At 34.5% G+C, this 18,804-nt stretch overlaps 1 protein-coding gene across 3 annotated transcripts in view; it reads left to right on the top strand.

Annotated features, from left to right (window-relative positions):
- The window catches only part of ATAD2B (ATPase family AAA domain containing 2B), a 149,151-nt gene that overhangs the window by 44,163 nt on the left and 86,184 nt on the right, over window positions 1-18,804 (top strand). For all 3 annotated transcript variants that reach the window (XM_082852156.1, XM_082852155.1, XM_082852157.1), the window contains 5 exons: window positions 627-738; window positions 1,143-1,258; window positions 2,728-2,902; window positions 8,733-8,821; window positions 14,512-14,671. In XM_082852156.1, the coding sequence (XP_082708282.1) occupies window positions 627-738; window positions 1,143-1,258; window positions 2,728-2,902; window positions 8,733-8,821; window positions 14,512-14,671 (652 nt within the window). The remainder of the gene's footprint in view (window positions 1-626; window positions 739-1,142; window positions 1,259-2,727; window positions 2,903-8,732; window positions 8,822-14,511; window positions 14,672-18,804) is intronic.

Raw genomic sequence — 18,804 nt, 5'->3', positions numbered from 1 at the left:
TAGGCTATTTATGTCATCTTTTGGTGTTTATGCAATGTTAAAACAGGAAGTAGATTATATTTTCTTAGGGGTAATTACATTAATATCATATAGGATTTTAAGTAGCTAAAAATGTATTTTAAGGTAGTCACACAAACGATAATGCTTAGTTTTCAAAATAGAGTCTAAAATTGGTTTCCCTTGAATAAAACAGAGGGAAATTTATTTCTTCAATCATGTAAACTGAGTAGACATACCCACATAATATCTGAGGATAAATTTAAATGTTATAATAAAGCTTGAGTTCATTTAATGCCATATATTATAGTATTTATAGTAGGTCTTTTTATTTTATGCTTATATAATGTGGAATATCAGATTTGTTAAGTTTTCTAATTTAGACTAGATTAGGCTTTTTGGACAAAGAGATTCATGATCTTATTTGCTTTCTCTAGTGAATAAATTTATTTCTGGCCTGTTGAAAAGAATTTAGGAAAAGTAGTTTAAAAATATGAAATCTCTTGTCATTTTCTGGGTTATGAGAAAAGGGAGGAAGATGAAAATGTGTCAACAAAGATTTAAACTTGCTTATGACATTAAGAATATGAAACTTTAATGCTATCTACTTGAATGTTTATGAATTTCAGATGTTTGCCTATGAACTTAAGAGCAGAAGATTTAGCTAGTGGTATTCTCCGAGAACGTGTCAAAGTGGGTGCAAGCTTGGCTGATGTTGATCCAATGAACATTGATAAATCAGTAAGTTTTGTAAATGTTTTTCTATAAATAGTTTTTTTTTTTAAAGATCATTACTTGTTTCTAACACAACACACAATAAAAGTAGAAGATCACCATTGTTAGTGGGGTTTTTTTTGGTGGTGGTTCTTTTGTCGCGCGGCATGCGAGATCTTAGTTCCCCAACCAGGGATTGAACCTGTGCCTCCTGCAGTGGAAGCACAGAGTCCTAACCACTGGACCTGCAGGGAATTCCCCAAAGTATAGTTTTTTGAACTCTGTTTAACTTTATATATGAACTTTATGTTTAAACTTCAGTTCCTGCTGAAGGCATATATTTTGGAATCGTAAGATTATCTCATAAATTAAAAAGAAATCTATAAACGGTTACAATTATTTTGTAATAAACTTTTCCACTTCTTTCCAAGGTGCGATTTGATAGCATAGGTGGATTGAGCCATCATATTCATGCACTAAAGGAAATGGTAGTATTCCCACTTCTATATCCAGAAATTTTTGAAAAATTTAAAATTCAGCCTCCAAGGTGAGTAATGTCCTAGATGTTTATTATTTTTATTACTGTTAATTTATCAAATTTCAATTAGTAGGTGATTATAAATCTAAATATTATTTATAAATATTTCATATGTATTTATTTGATGTGTTCTAGCAATGAGAAATAGGAATGAAATTTTATTATTTAGGGCTCAAAAGCTGTGGTACTAAGTGTGTTCTTGAAGTTTATATTTCAGCATTTAAGAGTCAGACACAGGATGAGATTCTTTACACAGGCCTTGAATTTACAAGTGGATCGCCTAAGTGGATTTTCCTTAATTTGGTCTCCTAATAGCATTCAGTTTGATATGGTATACTGGTTAGTCTTTGAAAGCACAGTTTCAGCGAAGTGTTGCTTTGACTCATTGATGTGGTATTTTTGAAATGGTAAGCTTGATAGTTTATTTTTATGATCAGATTAATTGTGTTTGATCATGAGGTGGTTAGCTAGTTAACTATTAGTAAAGGCTGAGAAATTATGTCGAAGGAAATTGGGCAGAATAAAATATTTTGAAGATGTGCATACAGACTTAAACTGTGAAATATCCCTTTTTATTTCTAATTTATTATTCATGTGTTTCTAATTTATTATTCATGTGTTTAAGGATGCAGAAAATCTTGTTAAAGAGTCATCTTCTGTTTGAGTGGGTTAAGAGTTGGCCTGTAATTCTGCAGTGGCTTTTAGAAATCATAGTAGCAATTTATTTACTTCTTATATGATATAACTTGAATTTTAAAAATAATTGTTATTTTTTTCAAAGCCATTAAAGTAGTATAGCCTTGGGAGAAACTTTAAAAAATGGAGTTATAAACAAAAAGTATTATAAGCAGAAAGTAATCCTACTCCTTAGGGATGGACAGCTTTCTTTTATATATGTATGCATATAATAAGTTTATATTTTGCCTGTATTATGCACATTTAAACATTTAATATAAATGAGATTATTCAATAATACCCTTATGTAACTTTATTTTTCACTTTACACCTTTCCATATCCATAAATAATGTGTGTATGATTCTTTTTGACATCATACTCGTGTTTAAATTACAGATGTAGTGATGTATTTATCTGTCCCTTGTTAATAGATAGCATTTAGGTTTTTAAAAAAATCTATCTTTTTCACTTTCTTTTGATTATTTCTACATGATATAATCTAAAATGTGAAATTTCTGGGTCACAGGGAAAGTACCTTTAAAATTTTGATGTAGCTTGCCAAATTACTCTCTACTCTGATTGAACTATTTCTTGTGTACCAAAGCTTGGTTCTTTGAGAACATCCTTGAGGACTTTCAACAAAGTGAAACTTTTGTCTGTATATTACAAAAAGCTATATCAGTGTCTAATAATAATAAAATATACATTAGTACAAAATTATATGGGAGGTGCATGCTTTTGTATTGGTTATTAGTGCTGGTGGTAACATTTATCTACTTTTATTGATTCTTTATTCCTCTAGGGGCTGTTTGTTTTATGGCCCTCCTGGCACAGGTAAAACCTTGGTTGCCAGAGCGTTAGCTAATGAGTGCAGTCAAGGAGACAAAAAGGTGGCTTTTTTTATGCGAAAAGGAGCAGACTGTCTAAGTAAGTGGGTTGGCGAATCTGAGCGGCAACTTAGGCTTCTTTTTGATCAGGTAAGTGAAGTCAGGTAATATGAGAATATCTTCTTTAGAATACTTAACACGTTTGGTCTATAAATACAAACTGTTCATGACGAGTCATATTTTCCAATCAATTCCAGTCAATTTCCAATGTTAAATTTAGGATCAGTAATCTGAATTTGTATGCCTTAGAGGTATTTAATAGCAATTTCACTAGTACTAATTTAAGATGATTCACAAAATATTTACTGAGGTGGCTACTAGGCATATAATACCATGTTAAGTGCTTTTGAGAACCCTGGATATAACATATATATCACTAGATTATAATCTAACTGAGGAAGTAGAACAAGCATAAAAAGTTAAATATCTGTGCAAGAAATCTCAGGAAGCACTATATTCTTTATTTTTATAAGTTGTAAATATGGTATTAGAAGAACTCAGTATTAAGTGAATGCTTTTAAAAGGCAGAGTAAGGTAAGTGAATAATATGTAGGCTGTCTTTACTATTTATATATAACAGTAACTTTAAAAATATCATTTCCTAATACTTACAAAAATTAGTCCTGATATAAATTTACTTTTAATTGTTTGAGCTACTGAAGGAAGTCATTCATACTTGGTAATGCAACTTATATTTTGTTATGTCTAAGGAAATTCACATGACATTTAAAAAAATGCTTTCAGCAAGCATTTGTTGAAGACCCATTACTGAGTTGATGTGTATCAAAGTCCTTTGTAATTGGTAAAGCACTTCAAATATTTTTAGTTATATTAGTATTAAAAACTGCTGTGTTCTAGGTAACGGGGGCTCTAGAAAGAGGAATAAAATAAAATTCCTAGCCTCAAGGTGCTCAATGTCCATTGGGAAGTCAAACATATGCAGTCTTCATGTTTAAAGAGAATTTAATAATAATTGGAAAATAATATAAAATAACATTGGTGGATTCCACCGTTTGCTCTAGTCTCAGTGCCCATGTCATAGACATGTGGTAAAGCAGTCAAAAGCAGTTTTGAGTAATCGGAAGTTTTCTGCCAGATTGTCTAAGGTCAATTTGTTTTCTGGCACTGCTTCTTCTACATCTTCTTTCTCATTGCCTGACACTAGTTCGGAAGCACTCATATCCATCTTCTGGATATTTCATCTTCTGTCAGTGCCTCTGGTGTTATGTCTGTTAGCTCTTGAGTTTCTCCAAGATTCATATCTTGAGGCCCTTCATGCCCCACCTTTTTTTTTGGCCATATCTACAATCTCTTTTGTGATTTACTTAATTGGCTCTATCATAAATCCTGTAAAGTCACCCACAGCATCGGGACACAGTTTTCTCCAGCAGGAATTTATTGTTTTGGGCTTGGTGACTTTCATGGCTTTTTCTAACAATAATGGAGAGAAATGGTGTAACCCTTCCAGACATTCATGATGTTCTCTCTATTGGGGCTCTCTTCCATAGTGTTGACAATCCTTTCCATAGTGTCCTGTCTATAATGAGGCTTAAAAGTCCTTATGAACCCCTGATCTAGAGGCTGAATTAGAGTTGTTATGTTTGGGGACAAGTAGACCACTTCAGCATCTTTGGTATTGAACTCATCGAGTTCTGGGTGGCCAGGGGCATTGTCCAATATCAAAAGAACTTTAAAAGTGGTTCTCTTACTGGAAAGGTGCTTCCTCACTTCAGGGATGAAGCATAGATGGAAACAATCCAGAAAAAGAGTTCTCATTGTCCAGGCTTGCTTGTACAACCAAAAGATTGGCAGCTGGTGTTTATCTTTTCCCTTCAAGACTCGAGAGTTAGCAGCTTTATAGATAAAGGCAGTCCTGATCGTAAACCCGATTGCATTTGCCCAAAACAGTAGAGTTAGCTTATCCCTTCCAGCCTTAAATCCTGGTGCTCATTTCTCTTCTTTACTAATAAATGTGAATAGGGCACTATTGTCTGCATTAAAAACCTGTTCAGGCAGATACCCTTTCTCATCAACGGTTTTCTTAATTGTGTCTGGGAACTTGTTTGCTACCTCTTGGTCAGCAGACGGTGCTTCTGTTACCTTGACATTTTTTTTTTTTTAATTTTTAAAAAAAATGTTTTTTTTTTCCAAAGAAAAATAGCAATAGCCAACTGGAAACCTGCTTATTCTTCAACTCCAATTTTGTTTTCTTTAAATTTAGAAGTGACTTAACTGATTTACTATTTTAAACAAACCCCAGCACTTCCCTGGTGGTCCAGTGGTAAAGAATCTGCCTTACAGTTCAGGGGACACGGGTTTGATCCCTGGTCAGGGAACTAAGATCCCACATGCCGTGGCCACTAAGCCCCTGCCAGAGCCAGTGTGCCTCAGCTAGAGAGCCTGCGTGCCGCAAACTACAGAACCCACGCGCTTTGGAACCTGCACGCCACAACTACAGAGCCTATGAGCCCTGGAGCCTATGTGCCACAGCTAGAGAGAGAAAAACCCGCACGCCGCAACTATAGAGAAGTCCGTGTGCTGCAATGAAGAGCCCCCGTGCTGCAACAAAAGGTCCCACGTGCCTCAGCGAAGATCTCCCGCGTGCCGCAACTAAGACCCAGACGGAGCCAAAAATAAAATAAATAAATTAATAAATGTTTAAAAACAAACAAACCCTCCCTTTCCCCTTTACATGTTTACCATCTACTTATGCTGAATCCTTCCAAGGAGATTGCTCCAGCATATATCTCCAGGTCCTTGCTTTGCTTATTTTACCAAAAAATGCAAAACACAGTTCCGTCCTGCATCTGAAGGGCTCCAATCGTCAAAAATAGGAAAAAAAACCACTTTGGAATAGCCAGTTAACTTGAATAAAAAAAAATCCACACGAATGCCTTTTGGTTGGGGCAGGAATTCACTCCTATGTTCCCGGTAATATGATCCAGCTCCATAAATCCTTGTAATTCATCCTCCCTAGCCTATGCACATACCTCTATCTAAAATTATTTGCTGGCATTAATTTCTACAGGTTTAGATTTTTCATCTTCCTTTTGCTTTAAGTTTTCATAGAATGACCTTGCTTTTTCTTGAATTATATTAGAGTCTACAGGAATACTTTTCTTATATCCTGCATCCACATAAAAGCTGCATTTTCAATATGAGATAAAAAGGTATTTTGCAAAAAGTTCAAGGTTTCACACCTGTTGGTGTAGCTGCAACAAGAGCTTCAGGGATTTCCTTTTCTTCTTTTTTTTAAAATACCCCTTACGCTGGATTCATTTATCTTGAAATGGCTGCAACTGCAGCTGCAGACCTAAATCTACGATACATATCAAGCAATTCAGCTTTTTCTTGTAATGTCATGCCTTTTCTTTGCTTCTTAGGGGCACTTCCAGCATCAACAGTGGCACTTTGTGTAGGTCCCATGGTGTTATTTAAAGTTTACTGTATTGCAGTAAACACAAAGAAAAATATGCAACATCACTTTAAGTAAAAAAAGATCACTTTTTACTGTGATGTGTAATTTACTGGAGAGAGGAACTGTTCACGAGGAGAAGATTAGCATCACACGGCATTTTAAGCGGATATTTGCAACACTTGAGTTCAGCGCAATAGCAACAGGAGGTGGCTATGAAATTATTACAGTAGTACAGTATGTACCACAGTTAATTTTATGCAGTTATGATTTAATACTGCATCTTTGTTTACATTTCTCTCGACTGTAAATGGAGCAGGTACAGTGTTTATTCATGTAAGTTTTGATAAATTTTAACTTTTTATGATAGATTTGTGTATATTTTATGGTAGTAAATGATAAAATAGACTAGTATCTACGTATATTTTATACACCCATGACATACTGTGTTCTTAATTTCTTCACTATTTCTAGGCTACCCAGTTCATCTGTGAGTTTTTTCAAATTGACATAAATCTCCCCCAAAATATTTTCAATATATTTATTGAAAGAAATCCACGTATACAAAGGTCAGCTGTAAAGTGCTTATCACATTAACTGGTGTTAAATACACTGTACTTCCTTTTTGCAATTGTGTGAGGCCATAGTTCTAAAAAAGAGCTGTGTTTCATGTATGTAAAAGTAATGATTAAATCTTTACTCTTCTTCTCTTATTATGTAACTCTAGCCTTATAAAGTTTTTTTTTTCAAAAGGGGCAAAGTTTTGTGGTTGAATTGTCTTTCATTTAAAGTTATTAGAGGGACTTCCCTGGTGGTGCGGTGGCTAAGAATCCACCTGCCAATGCAGGGGACATGGGTTTGAGCCGTGGTCCGGGAAGATCCCACATGCTGCGGAGCAACGGAGCCCGTGAGCCACAACTACTGAGCCTGTGTGCCACAACTGCTGAGCCCGTGTGCCACAACTACTGAGCCCGTGTGCCGCAACTACTGAAGCCTGCTTGCCTAGAGCCCATGCTCTGTCCACAACAAGAGAAGCCACCACAGTGAGAAGCCCGTGCACCACAGTGAAGAATAGCCCCTGCTCGCCACAACTAGAGAAAGCCCGTGCGCAGCAACAAAGACCCAATGCAGCCAAAAATAAATAAATAAATTAAAAAAAATAAAATTATTAGAGAACACTGGAAGTTTAATGAACATTGTTATCAGTAAGGGAGAAATGAAAAATTGTATCCATTCTTTAATAAGCTGACCTTCCTGTGAACTAAGAATTAGCTTTAAGTAATTTTGAAATGAAAATAAACTCTATTAATTTGAGTAAATTATATAACAGTTTTCATTTGTAATTAAAATTTATTTACCTTAAATCAAGTTCCTACATAGATCTGTGATTTATTGAGAAAAATGACACTGTGAAAGTACCGGAAGAAAACTCAGGAGAATTTTGTTTCTAATCTCAGAGTAGGGAAAGTCTAACTATGGAAGAAAAGAATCCACTATATAAAATCTTTTTTTTACATTCTGCGTGGCAACAATATGGTAAGCAAAACCAAAAGATGATACCCTTTGAAGAAAAATATTTTCATTTCCTTTCATAGAGAGAGTCTAATTTTTAAGTAAATATAGCTCCTAGAAATCAGTAAGCAGAAGACCAATGATCCAATAGAAAAATTGGCAAAGGATATGAACAGAACTTGTGTAGAAAAAGCAATATTAATGGCTCTTTTAAGATATGAAAAATGCTCATCTTCCTTGATAATAGAAATAAAAATTAGAATGAAAATGAGGTAACATCCTTTATCTTAAAACGTTAGTCAAGAACAAGAAGTTTGATAATAAATTGTTGGTGAGCAGTCTTAAATATTTCTGGTGAGAAGTGTAAATTGATACATCAATGGAAGATAATTTGCAAGTATCTAAATTAGGAATGACACATGCCTTTTGAACCATAAGTTCCACTTTTATAATTTTTTATATTGATATGTTTATATTCATGTGAAATGTTAAATGTACACAGATGTTTGTTCAAGCATTATTGATAATAGGAAAAGATTGAAAACAGCTTAAATGTCCATGAGTAGGGGACTCGTTTAATTACGGCACATCCATGTAGTGCGGCATTTTGTAGCTGTTAAAAAAGTATGAAGCAGATCTTTATGTACTTACATGTAAGCTAATTAAAATATATCAATAACATAAAATAGGCTGTGTTATACAATAAAAGCAATATGTATAGTGTGTTTAAATGTGTTTAAAAATACATGTTTGTTTATGTGTATAAATGACATGTATGGAAGAGTAAACAAACTGAAAACAGTAGTTGTCTACTGGGTGGAGACCTTGTGGTTAGAGTCTGGGGTGATAAGGAGCTTTCCGTTTTCCTGTATAATCTTTCTTACCTGCTGTATGTTGTACCATTTGCTTATATTACCTATTAAGAAAATACAGTAATTAAATTAAAAATGAAAACTAATACAATAAATAATGTTTGTTTTCTTTTTATACTAGGCATATTTGATGAGACCGTCTATAATATTTTTTGATGAAATAGATGGATTAGCTCCAGTTCGCTCTAGCAGGCAAGATCAGATCCACAGGTAATTTTTCCTAATCTGATTATGTTGAATTCTTTTCATTTGTTGACATAGTATTTAGATTTAGCCCTTGGATAAGTGCTATGAGGCTTATAAGATGTGACCTCTGTCCTTGAGGAAGACTTCTTTCATTAGCACAGGGGTCAGCAAACCAGGACCCATGAGCCAAATCTTCTCCCTGTTTTTGTAAATGAGGTTTCATTGGAACACAGCCATATTCATTGCTTTTTGCGTTATATATATCTCCTTTTGCACTACAAGAGCAGAGATGAGGGAGGGGTTGTGAGAGGAAGATCATATGACTTGCAAAGCCTTAACACATTTACTTTCTGGCCCTTTACAGAAAAAGATGCCTAATCCTGATATAGCATAATGTTTTTGAAATTTATCCACGTCACATACACTAATATTTTGTTCTTTTTAATTTCTGAGTAGTAGTCCTTGGGCAGCTGTGTGTCTCTGTGTGTATGTGTATGTCTGTATGTGTACCACAATTTGTTTAATTCCTCTGATAGAGATTTGGTTTGCTTCTATACTTGGCTATTATGATAATGCTGCTGTGAACATTTGCATACACATTTTCATGGGACCATATGTTTTCATTTCTGTTGGGTAAATACCTTAGAGAGAAATGGCTGAATCCTATGTTAAATGTTTGTTTAAATTGATACTACTTTCCAAAGTCGTTTACCATTTTATGTTTTTAACTGTAATGTATCAGGATTTGGGATGCTTCTCATTCTTGCCAGCATTTCGTATTTTTAGTCTCTAACTGTTGCTATTCTAATGAGTGTGTAGTAGTGGATTAATTTTCATTTTTCTGATGACTAATAATATTGAGCATCTTTGCATGCACTTATTGCTCATTTACATATTTTCTTTTGTGAAATGTCTGTTATATTATTTTACCCTTTAAAAATAAAGAAATCATATTGTATGTCTCATTGTAGTGTAAGATTTTTTTTATGTGCTCTTAAAACAAGCCCTTTGTCAGATCTATGTTTTGAAAAGTTTTCTACTAGTCTGGCTTGCCTTTTTCTTAAATATGACTTTTTGAAAATCAAAAAGTTTTAGTCTTGATGAAGCCCATTATGTAAATTTTTTTGGTATATATTTTTGTGTCTTGAGAATAATTTCCTAAACCAATTTGTCAACTATTCTATATTTTCTTCTAAAATATTAGTAGTGTTAGCCCTTAAATTTTGGTCAGTGATTCATTTTAAAGTTAACATTCATATGTCAGCATAAGGTAAGGGTTTGAGTTAATTTTTATAGCTAGTGCAAGGTATGGACTGAAATTTACTTTTTCCATATTTTTTTTTCCAATTGTTCCAGGACCATTTATTGAAAAGGTTACCTGTCTCCATTGAATTACTTGGCATCTTTGTCAGAAATTGACCATTAAGTTGTCTATTCCTAGACTTGTTAGTTGGTTCCATTGATCTTTAGGTTTATCCTTATATCATTGACTTAATTACTTGAGAAATTTATACAGTCTTATTAGTATAAGTCCCCAACCTTGTTCTTTGTAATTTTAAAAAAAATCTTTTTTAAAGAGCAGTTTTAGGTTTACAGCATAATTGAGAGGAAGGTACAGAGATTATTCCATTTACTCTGTGCCCACACTGATACACAGCCTCCCTTATTATCAACATCTTTCATCAGAGAGGGTACATTTGTTACAATTGAGGAACCTGCATTGACACATGATAATCACACTAAGTGTGTAGTCACTCTGGGTGTTTTGCATTTTGTGAGTTTGGACAAATGTATAATAACATGCATATGTCATTATAGTATCACGCAGAGTATTTTCATTGTCCTAAAAATCCTCTGTGCTCTACCAACTCATCCCTCCTTTCCCTCCCCACTCCACCCCCTCAGTCCCTGGCACTAATGATTTTTTACTATCTACCCTCGCCCTTTCCGTAATGCTATGTATTTGTAATCATCCAGCATGTAATCTTTCAGGTTAGCTTCTTTCATTTAGCAATATGCATTTAGCAATATGCATTGTGACTTTTCTTGGCTTTTTGTTTGTTTGTTTCTTCTGTTTCCTTTAGGTTTAGTTTTCTCTTTTTCTAAATTATTCAGATGGAATTTTAGACTTTGACTGAAACTTTTTTCTTTTCTAATATAGGCATTGAAAGCTATAAATTTCTTTTTAAGCACTGCTTTAGCTGCATCCCAGTTTTTGACCTCTTATATAATCAGTGTCCTACAGTTCAAACTAATTTCCAATTCATCTTGTCATTTCTTCTTTGACACAATGAATATTTAGAAGTGTGTTGTTTAGTTTACAAGTTGTGTTTTTTATCTTATTGTTTCTAATTTAATTTTTTAATTGAGGTATAATTAACATAAAACACTGTATTAGTTTCTCTAATTTAATTTTATTGTGGTCAGAAACGATAACTCTTAAAGTCATTTTAAATTCACTGCAGTTTTCTTTATGTCCCAGGTATTGTCTGTGTTGTGAATTTGTATTCTGCTGTTTGTGGTATAATATTCTCTATATATATCAAGTAAGACAGGGTTATAATAATGTTATGCAGGACGTTTTGTGTTTTTACTGATTTTTTTTGTCTAGTTATTTTATGAACATTAGAGAGATGTGGTAAAATGTCCAACTATGATTGTAGAATTGTCTCTTTAATTCTGCCAGTTTTTGTTTCATTTATTTTGAAGTTTTGTTTTGGGTGCAAACACATTTATTATTTTGGATGTCTTTATTTTGAAGTTGCCTTCTAATTATGAAATGCCCCTCTTTATCTTTGTTAATACTTTTTGTTTTGAAACCTATTTTCATTAGAATCTAATGAAATGATTATCTAATGATTAGATAATGATTAAGCTAATCTAGACTTCTGACGTTTTTTGCTTGGTACATTTTTTTTCCATTAACTTACTACCTACCTTTCAGTGTCTTAATATTTAGAGTATTACTTTTGTGGATAATACATAGTTGGGTCTTGTTTTCCTAACTGGACAATCTCTTCATTTTAATTTGAAAGTTTAATCCATTAATGTTTATGTAATCATTGACACAAATGAATTGGAGAATACCATTTCATGTTTGTTTTCTATTTATGTGTGTTTTCTTTTTGTTTTTCATTTCTTGCTTTTCTAAAGAGAATATTTGGAGATATTTTAGAATCTTTTTATTTTACTACTGATTTTTTTAAAAATTAATTAATTTATTTTTATTTTTGGCTGCGTTGGGTCTTCGTTGCTGCGCGCAGGCTTTCTCTAGTTAGGGCAAGGGGGGCTACTCTTCATTGCGGTGCACGGGCTTCTCGTTGCGGTGGCTTCTCTTGTTGCGGAGGATGGGCTCTAGGCGTGCGGTCTTCAGTAGTTGTGGCTTGCGGGCTCTAGAGTGCAGGCTCAGTAGTTGTGGTGCATGGGCTTAGCCGCTCCATGGCATGTGGGATCTTCCCAGACCAGGGATCGAACCTGTGTTCCCTTCATTGGTAGGCAGATTCTTATCCACTGCACCACCAGGGAAGCCCTACTACTGATTTTTTTTTTCTTTTGCGGTATGCGGGCCTCTCACTGTTGTGGCCTCTCCCGTTGTGGAGCACAGGCTCTGGACACGCAGGCTCAGCGGCCATGGCTCATGGGCCCAGCCGCTCCACAGCATGTGGGATCTTCCCAGACCGGGGCACAAACCCGTGTCTCCTGCATCGGCAGGCGGACTCTCAACCACTGTGCCACCAGGGAAGCCCCCTACTACTGATTTTTTTAAAGCTCTTTTATTGAGGTATAATTGATACAGAATACTATATATACTCATTGATATACTTAAAGAGTACACTTGGTAATTTTAACATATGTATTTACTTGTGAAACTGTAACTATCAATACATATAAGGATACATATAAGAGAGGTTCCAAATGGTGGGAAAAAGGGATGCAAAAGCTTAGTAACAAATATTCACAGCAGTGTTATTCATAATAGTCGTAACATGGAAATAACCCAGATGTCCATTAGCTGATGAATGGTTAAATAAAATGTGGTATATCCACATGGTAGAATATCATTCAGCCTCAAAAAGGAATGAGATTCTGACACATGCTACATGTGTTTATCTTATACATGTAACATTGGTGAACCTCACATACGTTATGCTAGTTGAAACAAAGCCAGACACAAAAGATCACATATTGTACTGTTTCATTTATGTAAAATGTCCAAAATAGTCAAATTCAGAAAATGGTATAAAAGTGTATCAAGTAAATACTAACAGAAAGCTACTATTGCTATATTAGACAAAAGAGACTCTTAAGACAGAAAGCATTATTATACATAAAAAGAGGATCAATTTACAATGATAAAAATCTTCAATTTATTAAAAGATGTAATAATTTAAAATTTATAATTCCCTAATTACTACATTTCAAACTGTATGAAACAAAAATTGGCAGAACTGCAAAGAGTCAAATTGATAATCATTGTGAGAGATATCATGTACCTCTCAGTAATTAATAGACCAAATGAGCATAAAATAAATTCTCTACAGATTATTTGAACAACTTTATTATATTAATCTGATCTTGTGGGCATACTTATCTAAGGCAATTATAGAATGAACACTGTTTTCAAACAAACACAGCATTTATAAAAATTGACCATATATTGTGCCTTAAATCACAACTAATTTCCAAAGTTTAGTAATATACAAAATATAAGAAACAAATGACAAAAAGATAAGCAGAGAATTTTATGTTTTTATCAAGAACTATTGTCCTAACTCTAAGCAATCTCTGGTATTAGTAAAATAAAAAATTATAGCTAACTATGTATGAACTGTAAACAGAGATATGCAGAAATCAGGAAAGTAGAAAGTCACTTCTTTGAAAAAAATAAAATTGACCAACCTGTTGCACAATTGGCCATGGTAAAAAAAGACAGTGATAAAGCAATATTTAGGAATACAAAATATGATGTTATTTTAGATTCTGTAAACATTAAAGGTTAAGAGGATGAAGGCCTAAGCTTAAGAGGTAAAAGTATAAAACTTTTAGGAAAAAACCTGTGGGAACATCTTCATGACCTGTATGAATGTTCACAGCTTTTTTGGTAATAGCCAAAAACTGGAAACAGTCTAAATGTCCATCAACATGTGAATCAACAAATTGGGATCCATCCATAAAATGGAATATTGCTTAGCAATGAAAAGGGATAAACTATTGTTAAACCAACAATGTGGTGAATTTCAAAATAATCATGCTGAGGGAAAGAATCCAGAAAAAAAAAGTATTTACTGTGTGATCCCAGGTATATAAATTTTTAGGTAATGCAAGGTAATCTATAGTGACAGAACTCAGATCAGTGGTTGCCAGGGGATTGGGTCAAAGAAGAGCAGTAGGGAATGGATTTTGAAGGGCATGAAGAAGAGCATGATGGATATTACTTTTTTTCATTATGGTGATAGTTTCACATACTTCAAAACTTAGCAATTTGTATACTTTAAATATATTCAGTGTATTGTATGTCAGTTATATCTGCAGAAGACTTAAACCTGTTTAGAGTGATATGAGAAAGTTAAATGGAACTTAGTTTTACTTGTGAACATGGATATAAAAATCCATTTTTTTAGTCTTTAAGACTGATAAAAGTTAGTATAAGCAGCAATTTTTGCAACTTTTTCTTTCTTCCCTTTTTAAAATTTTGTCTGAAAATTTTGTTACAGCTCTATAGTATCAACCCTCCTTGCTCTTATGGATGGATTAGACAATAGGGGCGAAATTGTTGTTATTGGTGCTACAAATAGACTTGATTCTATAGATCCTGCTCTCAGGAGACCTGGTCGTTTTGACAGAGAATTTCTTTTCAACCTTCCTGATCAAAAGGTAAGAGTTTTTGATATATTAAGATTTATTTGTGACTCAATTATGAAATATATATATATGTATACATATACTTTGAAAGTGGTATTTTATGAGTTGTCATTTTCAAAATTTTGTGCTTGTTGGATATGTTACTCCGTAAAAAATTCTTGTCATTATTGAATAATTTAATCTTTTTTGTTAACAATTATCAGAAAGTTTATGATTTTTAGGAAGTAAGGGTATGATTTTTAGGTTACTGTAGATGCTTACTTACTCTTTTCTTTAGTTCTCCACATTGTATTAATTATCTTGTATGACAGGTTATATGTCTCTTGTTCACCAAAGTACCTTTGTTCCCATAAAAATAACGTTTTTAGAGTAATGGTGGCTTTATGAATAAGAGCCCAATATGCAAATTCTCATAGAAATGGCTGTAACATCTTAATTAAAAGCAGCAAATGCCATTCATTATAGTGTAGTTTTAAAAAGAACATAATAAAAAAAATAAGAACATAATTAAAACAGGGCAATGTGTAGTCATTGACTATGTAAAATGTTATTTAATATGTTATACAGAGTTCTCTTGTCCTATTTTTACTTCGCAATATTTTGGTTAGTCTTTGACCAGTTTAATCATTGACTGTCATCTTCACTGCACATTTATATTTGAGAGGGAGGGACATATTCAGAGAAGATTCTGTATTTGACAATGCTTTGCATGTATTAAACATATCAAGCCTAATTAGAACCTTTATAACACATACCTATATAAATATAACCAAAAGAGAGCAGAGAAGGTACTACATATGAATATATATATTTATATACACACACACACACACACATGCACACACGAGCACTTGCTGTTCTATGGCTTTGATTTTGGATCTCTGTAAAATGCCTTGTTTATGTACATAGATGTGAGAAGCTTAGTGATTAGTACAGTACAGTAGACTCTAGGGAAATGAAGGCAGTGGCTCTGCTGTATAGAGCAGTCTGTGTAGAGCAGTCTCTACCTCAGTTCGACAGTCTGAACAGCCACTATATCTGTCTCAGTTTTGGATTGACGATCCAACTTATAGGCTTTTTTTTGGCACCAAGTTTATTTAGCTTTGTCAGGATGGGAAACATAGTGTATACAGCATCATTTTTGTTACCCGAGTGAGCTTCTAGGGCTGTACCAGTGCATAGAGGTACGCTTAGTTATAGGAGACAAGACTGAAGTAGTCTACTTCAGCATGGGGAAGCATCAGCTATCTTATTTGGAACATCTTACAACAGTTCAAGCACATCTTTTAGGCTCTACCAGTAGGTGGGGAATATGCTTATTAGCTCTAAGAGACACAGCCAGTGTTCATTTCGGCACAGGAAAGCCATTACCTTGATTTTCCAATTATCTTCTCTAGCGTCCTAGTCATGTAGGCCTCATAGTCCATATGCCAACCATAGTCCTCACAATTCAGGTATAGTCCACACAAATCAGAGATTTAACAGTAAACGAGGTCTAGAACAGTACTGTCCAGTTGAATTTTCTGTGATGATGGAAATGTTCTGTGGCTTACTATATTGTATAAGTATGGATCTTGAACATAGTTTTCCATGTTAATTTTAACTTTCGAAGTTTCAAGAAAACAGTGCTTAAGACCTAAACCTAAGATCATTTTTCTTGGCCTGGGTCTGTGGAAAAAACCTAGACTGGCTGTTCACCTTTTTTTCCTTAGGTAATATTTAAGGTCATGAGACTAGATGATACAATTCCTCTGTCTTAAGAAGCAGTAAGGTAAGAGGAAAACTAGGAGAGTGGGATTCTGGAAGCCAAGTGAAGAAACTATATCAATGGGGAAGGTATAATTAACTGTGTCGGATGTTGCTAAATTAAATCACATGACAGAAGATTGGCGATTGTATTTAGCATTATGTAGGTCATTGGTGAAACCTGATGGGAACAATTTCAATTAGTGGTGGGTGCAAAAAACTTGACTCGAATATGGTTAGTTTAAGAGAATGGGAGGGGAGGAATTGGAGACAGTGAATGGAGATAAATTTTTCAAAGTGTTTTGTTGTAATAAGAAGCAAAGGATTGAGGTGAGATGTTGAGCAAATTGGGGACAAGAGAATGTGTTTTGTTATTTTTAAGATGGGAGAAATATCCCGTAGGGAAGGAAGTTTTGGTGATGAAATTGAGAAAGGAGAATTATCTTCTTGCCTTGATAGGCGAGAAGGGGGATTGGATTTAATGTATGAGTGATGAGAGTGACTTTATTTTTAATTTAAAAAAATTTTATTTATTTATTTGTCTGTGCTGGGTCTTAGTTGCAGCATGTGGGATCTAGTTCCCTGACCAGGGATCAAACCTGGGCCCCCTGCCCTGGGAGCGTGGAGTCTTAGACACTGGACCACCAGGGAAGTCCCGAGAATGACTCTAGATAGGAATTTGATAGTTCATCTGTTATAATAGGGAGAAGACAGAATATTGTGGGTACACATGCTAACAGGTGGACAGAGTTGGTATGGGGTACCTTTGGAAGTTTCCTTCTGATTGCTTCAGTTTTCTCAGTGGATTAGGAAGCAAGTTCTGAACGAGAGGCTGAGCGTGAAGACAGAGAAGCTATGAACTAGTCTGCTGGAAGATAGCCTCATGAATAGAATACAGAAGGGTTAAGGGCAGTCATAAGGCTCCATTTGGTTATTAATTTAAATTGATACCAGTCAGTGTCTAATATTAGCATGCAGTTTGGGAAGTGGAATATCATGACTCTTGCTATTTGAGCAAGTGACAGTAAAAAACAAACAACAAAAAAAGTAAGTCTTCGTGCCAAATTTTAATAATTTTGTTAACTCTTTATTACCATAAAATAGCATGTACCTTCTTTATGCAGTAATGCTTAATTTCTTTTGTTTATCATCAGCAGCAGTATGATTATTGTTATAAATGTTATGTGTATATTCATGAATCCTAAAGAATGAGTGACCTGAGTTTGCCTTTGACTGTTAATAATAGAGGAAGCTACTTTCTATTAGGAGAAACCATATGATTTACTATTCTGTATGCCATATAGAGTAAATTGTAATGAAACATTTCTTGATTTAAATAATTTCTTCTATTTCTTGTTTTTATGATAAAGAAAGGAGACTCTTTATATAGAAAAAGAGAAAGGCACTTAAATGTCTCAGAGACCTGACAGTAACTTTTGACTTTAGGTAATTAATTTCATTTCCTCTAAATCTTTACTTATTTTGTAAAATGAAGGGATACAGATAGATTTTTTTTTTTTTTTTTTTTTTTTGCGGCATGTGGGATATTCCCGGACCAGGGCACGAACCCGCGTCCCCTGCATCGGCAGGCGGACTCCCAACCACTGCGCCACCAGGGAAGCCCCGATAGATCTTTTTTGAGATATCTTCCAGCTTAGATTTTTTTTGCCGTGTTTCTGATTCTCTAAGGGTCTTGAATGAGTGGCGCCCCTTCTGCTAATGAAGTCTATATAGATTCTTAATGTCATCTTCTAGACTATGTAAGCTCTGAGAATTATATTTTTTGGGGGCCTTGGTTTTATATTCTTTTAATATCTGTTCAGGCAGATATTTCAAGTTGAAAGAAAATATTTCTTACATCATTGATTTATTTTTGGTAGCTGAACACCTAACTTAGAACTTGGAATTGAAGCAATAGCTATTGATTCCAGATTTTGTCAACTTTTTGAGCAAAGTTTATCTTGAAAACTTTCAAGTTCTTTTTGTTTTTGTGCTAGACTCCAGATTCCTCACCAAGGCAATAATATTATCATCTTGGTTATAATTTGCTTTTTCATAGTCTCAAGAAACTCAAGTAGCAGTGTTGAGGAAACAAGTATACTCAATTTTTTTTTTTTTTTTTTTTGCTGTACGCGGGCCTCTCACTGCTGTGGCCTCTCCCGTTGCGGAGCACAGGCTCCTGACGCGCAGGCTCAGCGGCCACGGCTCACGGGCCCAGCCGTTCCGTGGCATGTGGGATTCTCCCGGACCGGGGCACGAACCCGTGTCCCCTGTATCGGCAGGTGGACTCTCAACCACTGCGCCACCAGGGAAGCCCAAGTATACTCAATTTTAGAAAGCATTGTCTTTCCCCTGAAAGAAGGCAAATGTGAAAAAAAAATTCTGATGTGACTTTTCAG

Source organism: Leucopleurus acutus (assembly GCF_964270905.1).
Source record: "Leucopleurus acutus genome assembly, chromosome: 12".
NCBI classification, from domain to species: Eukaryota; Metazoa; Chordata; class Mammalia; order Artiodactyla; family Delphinidae; genus Leucopleurus; species Leucopleurus acutus.
Note: the sequence above shows the minus strand (reverse complement) of the source record. Positions and strands in the feature narration are given on the sequence as shown.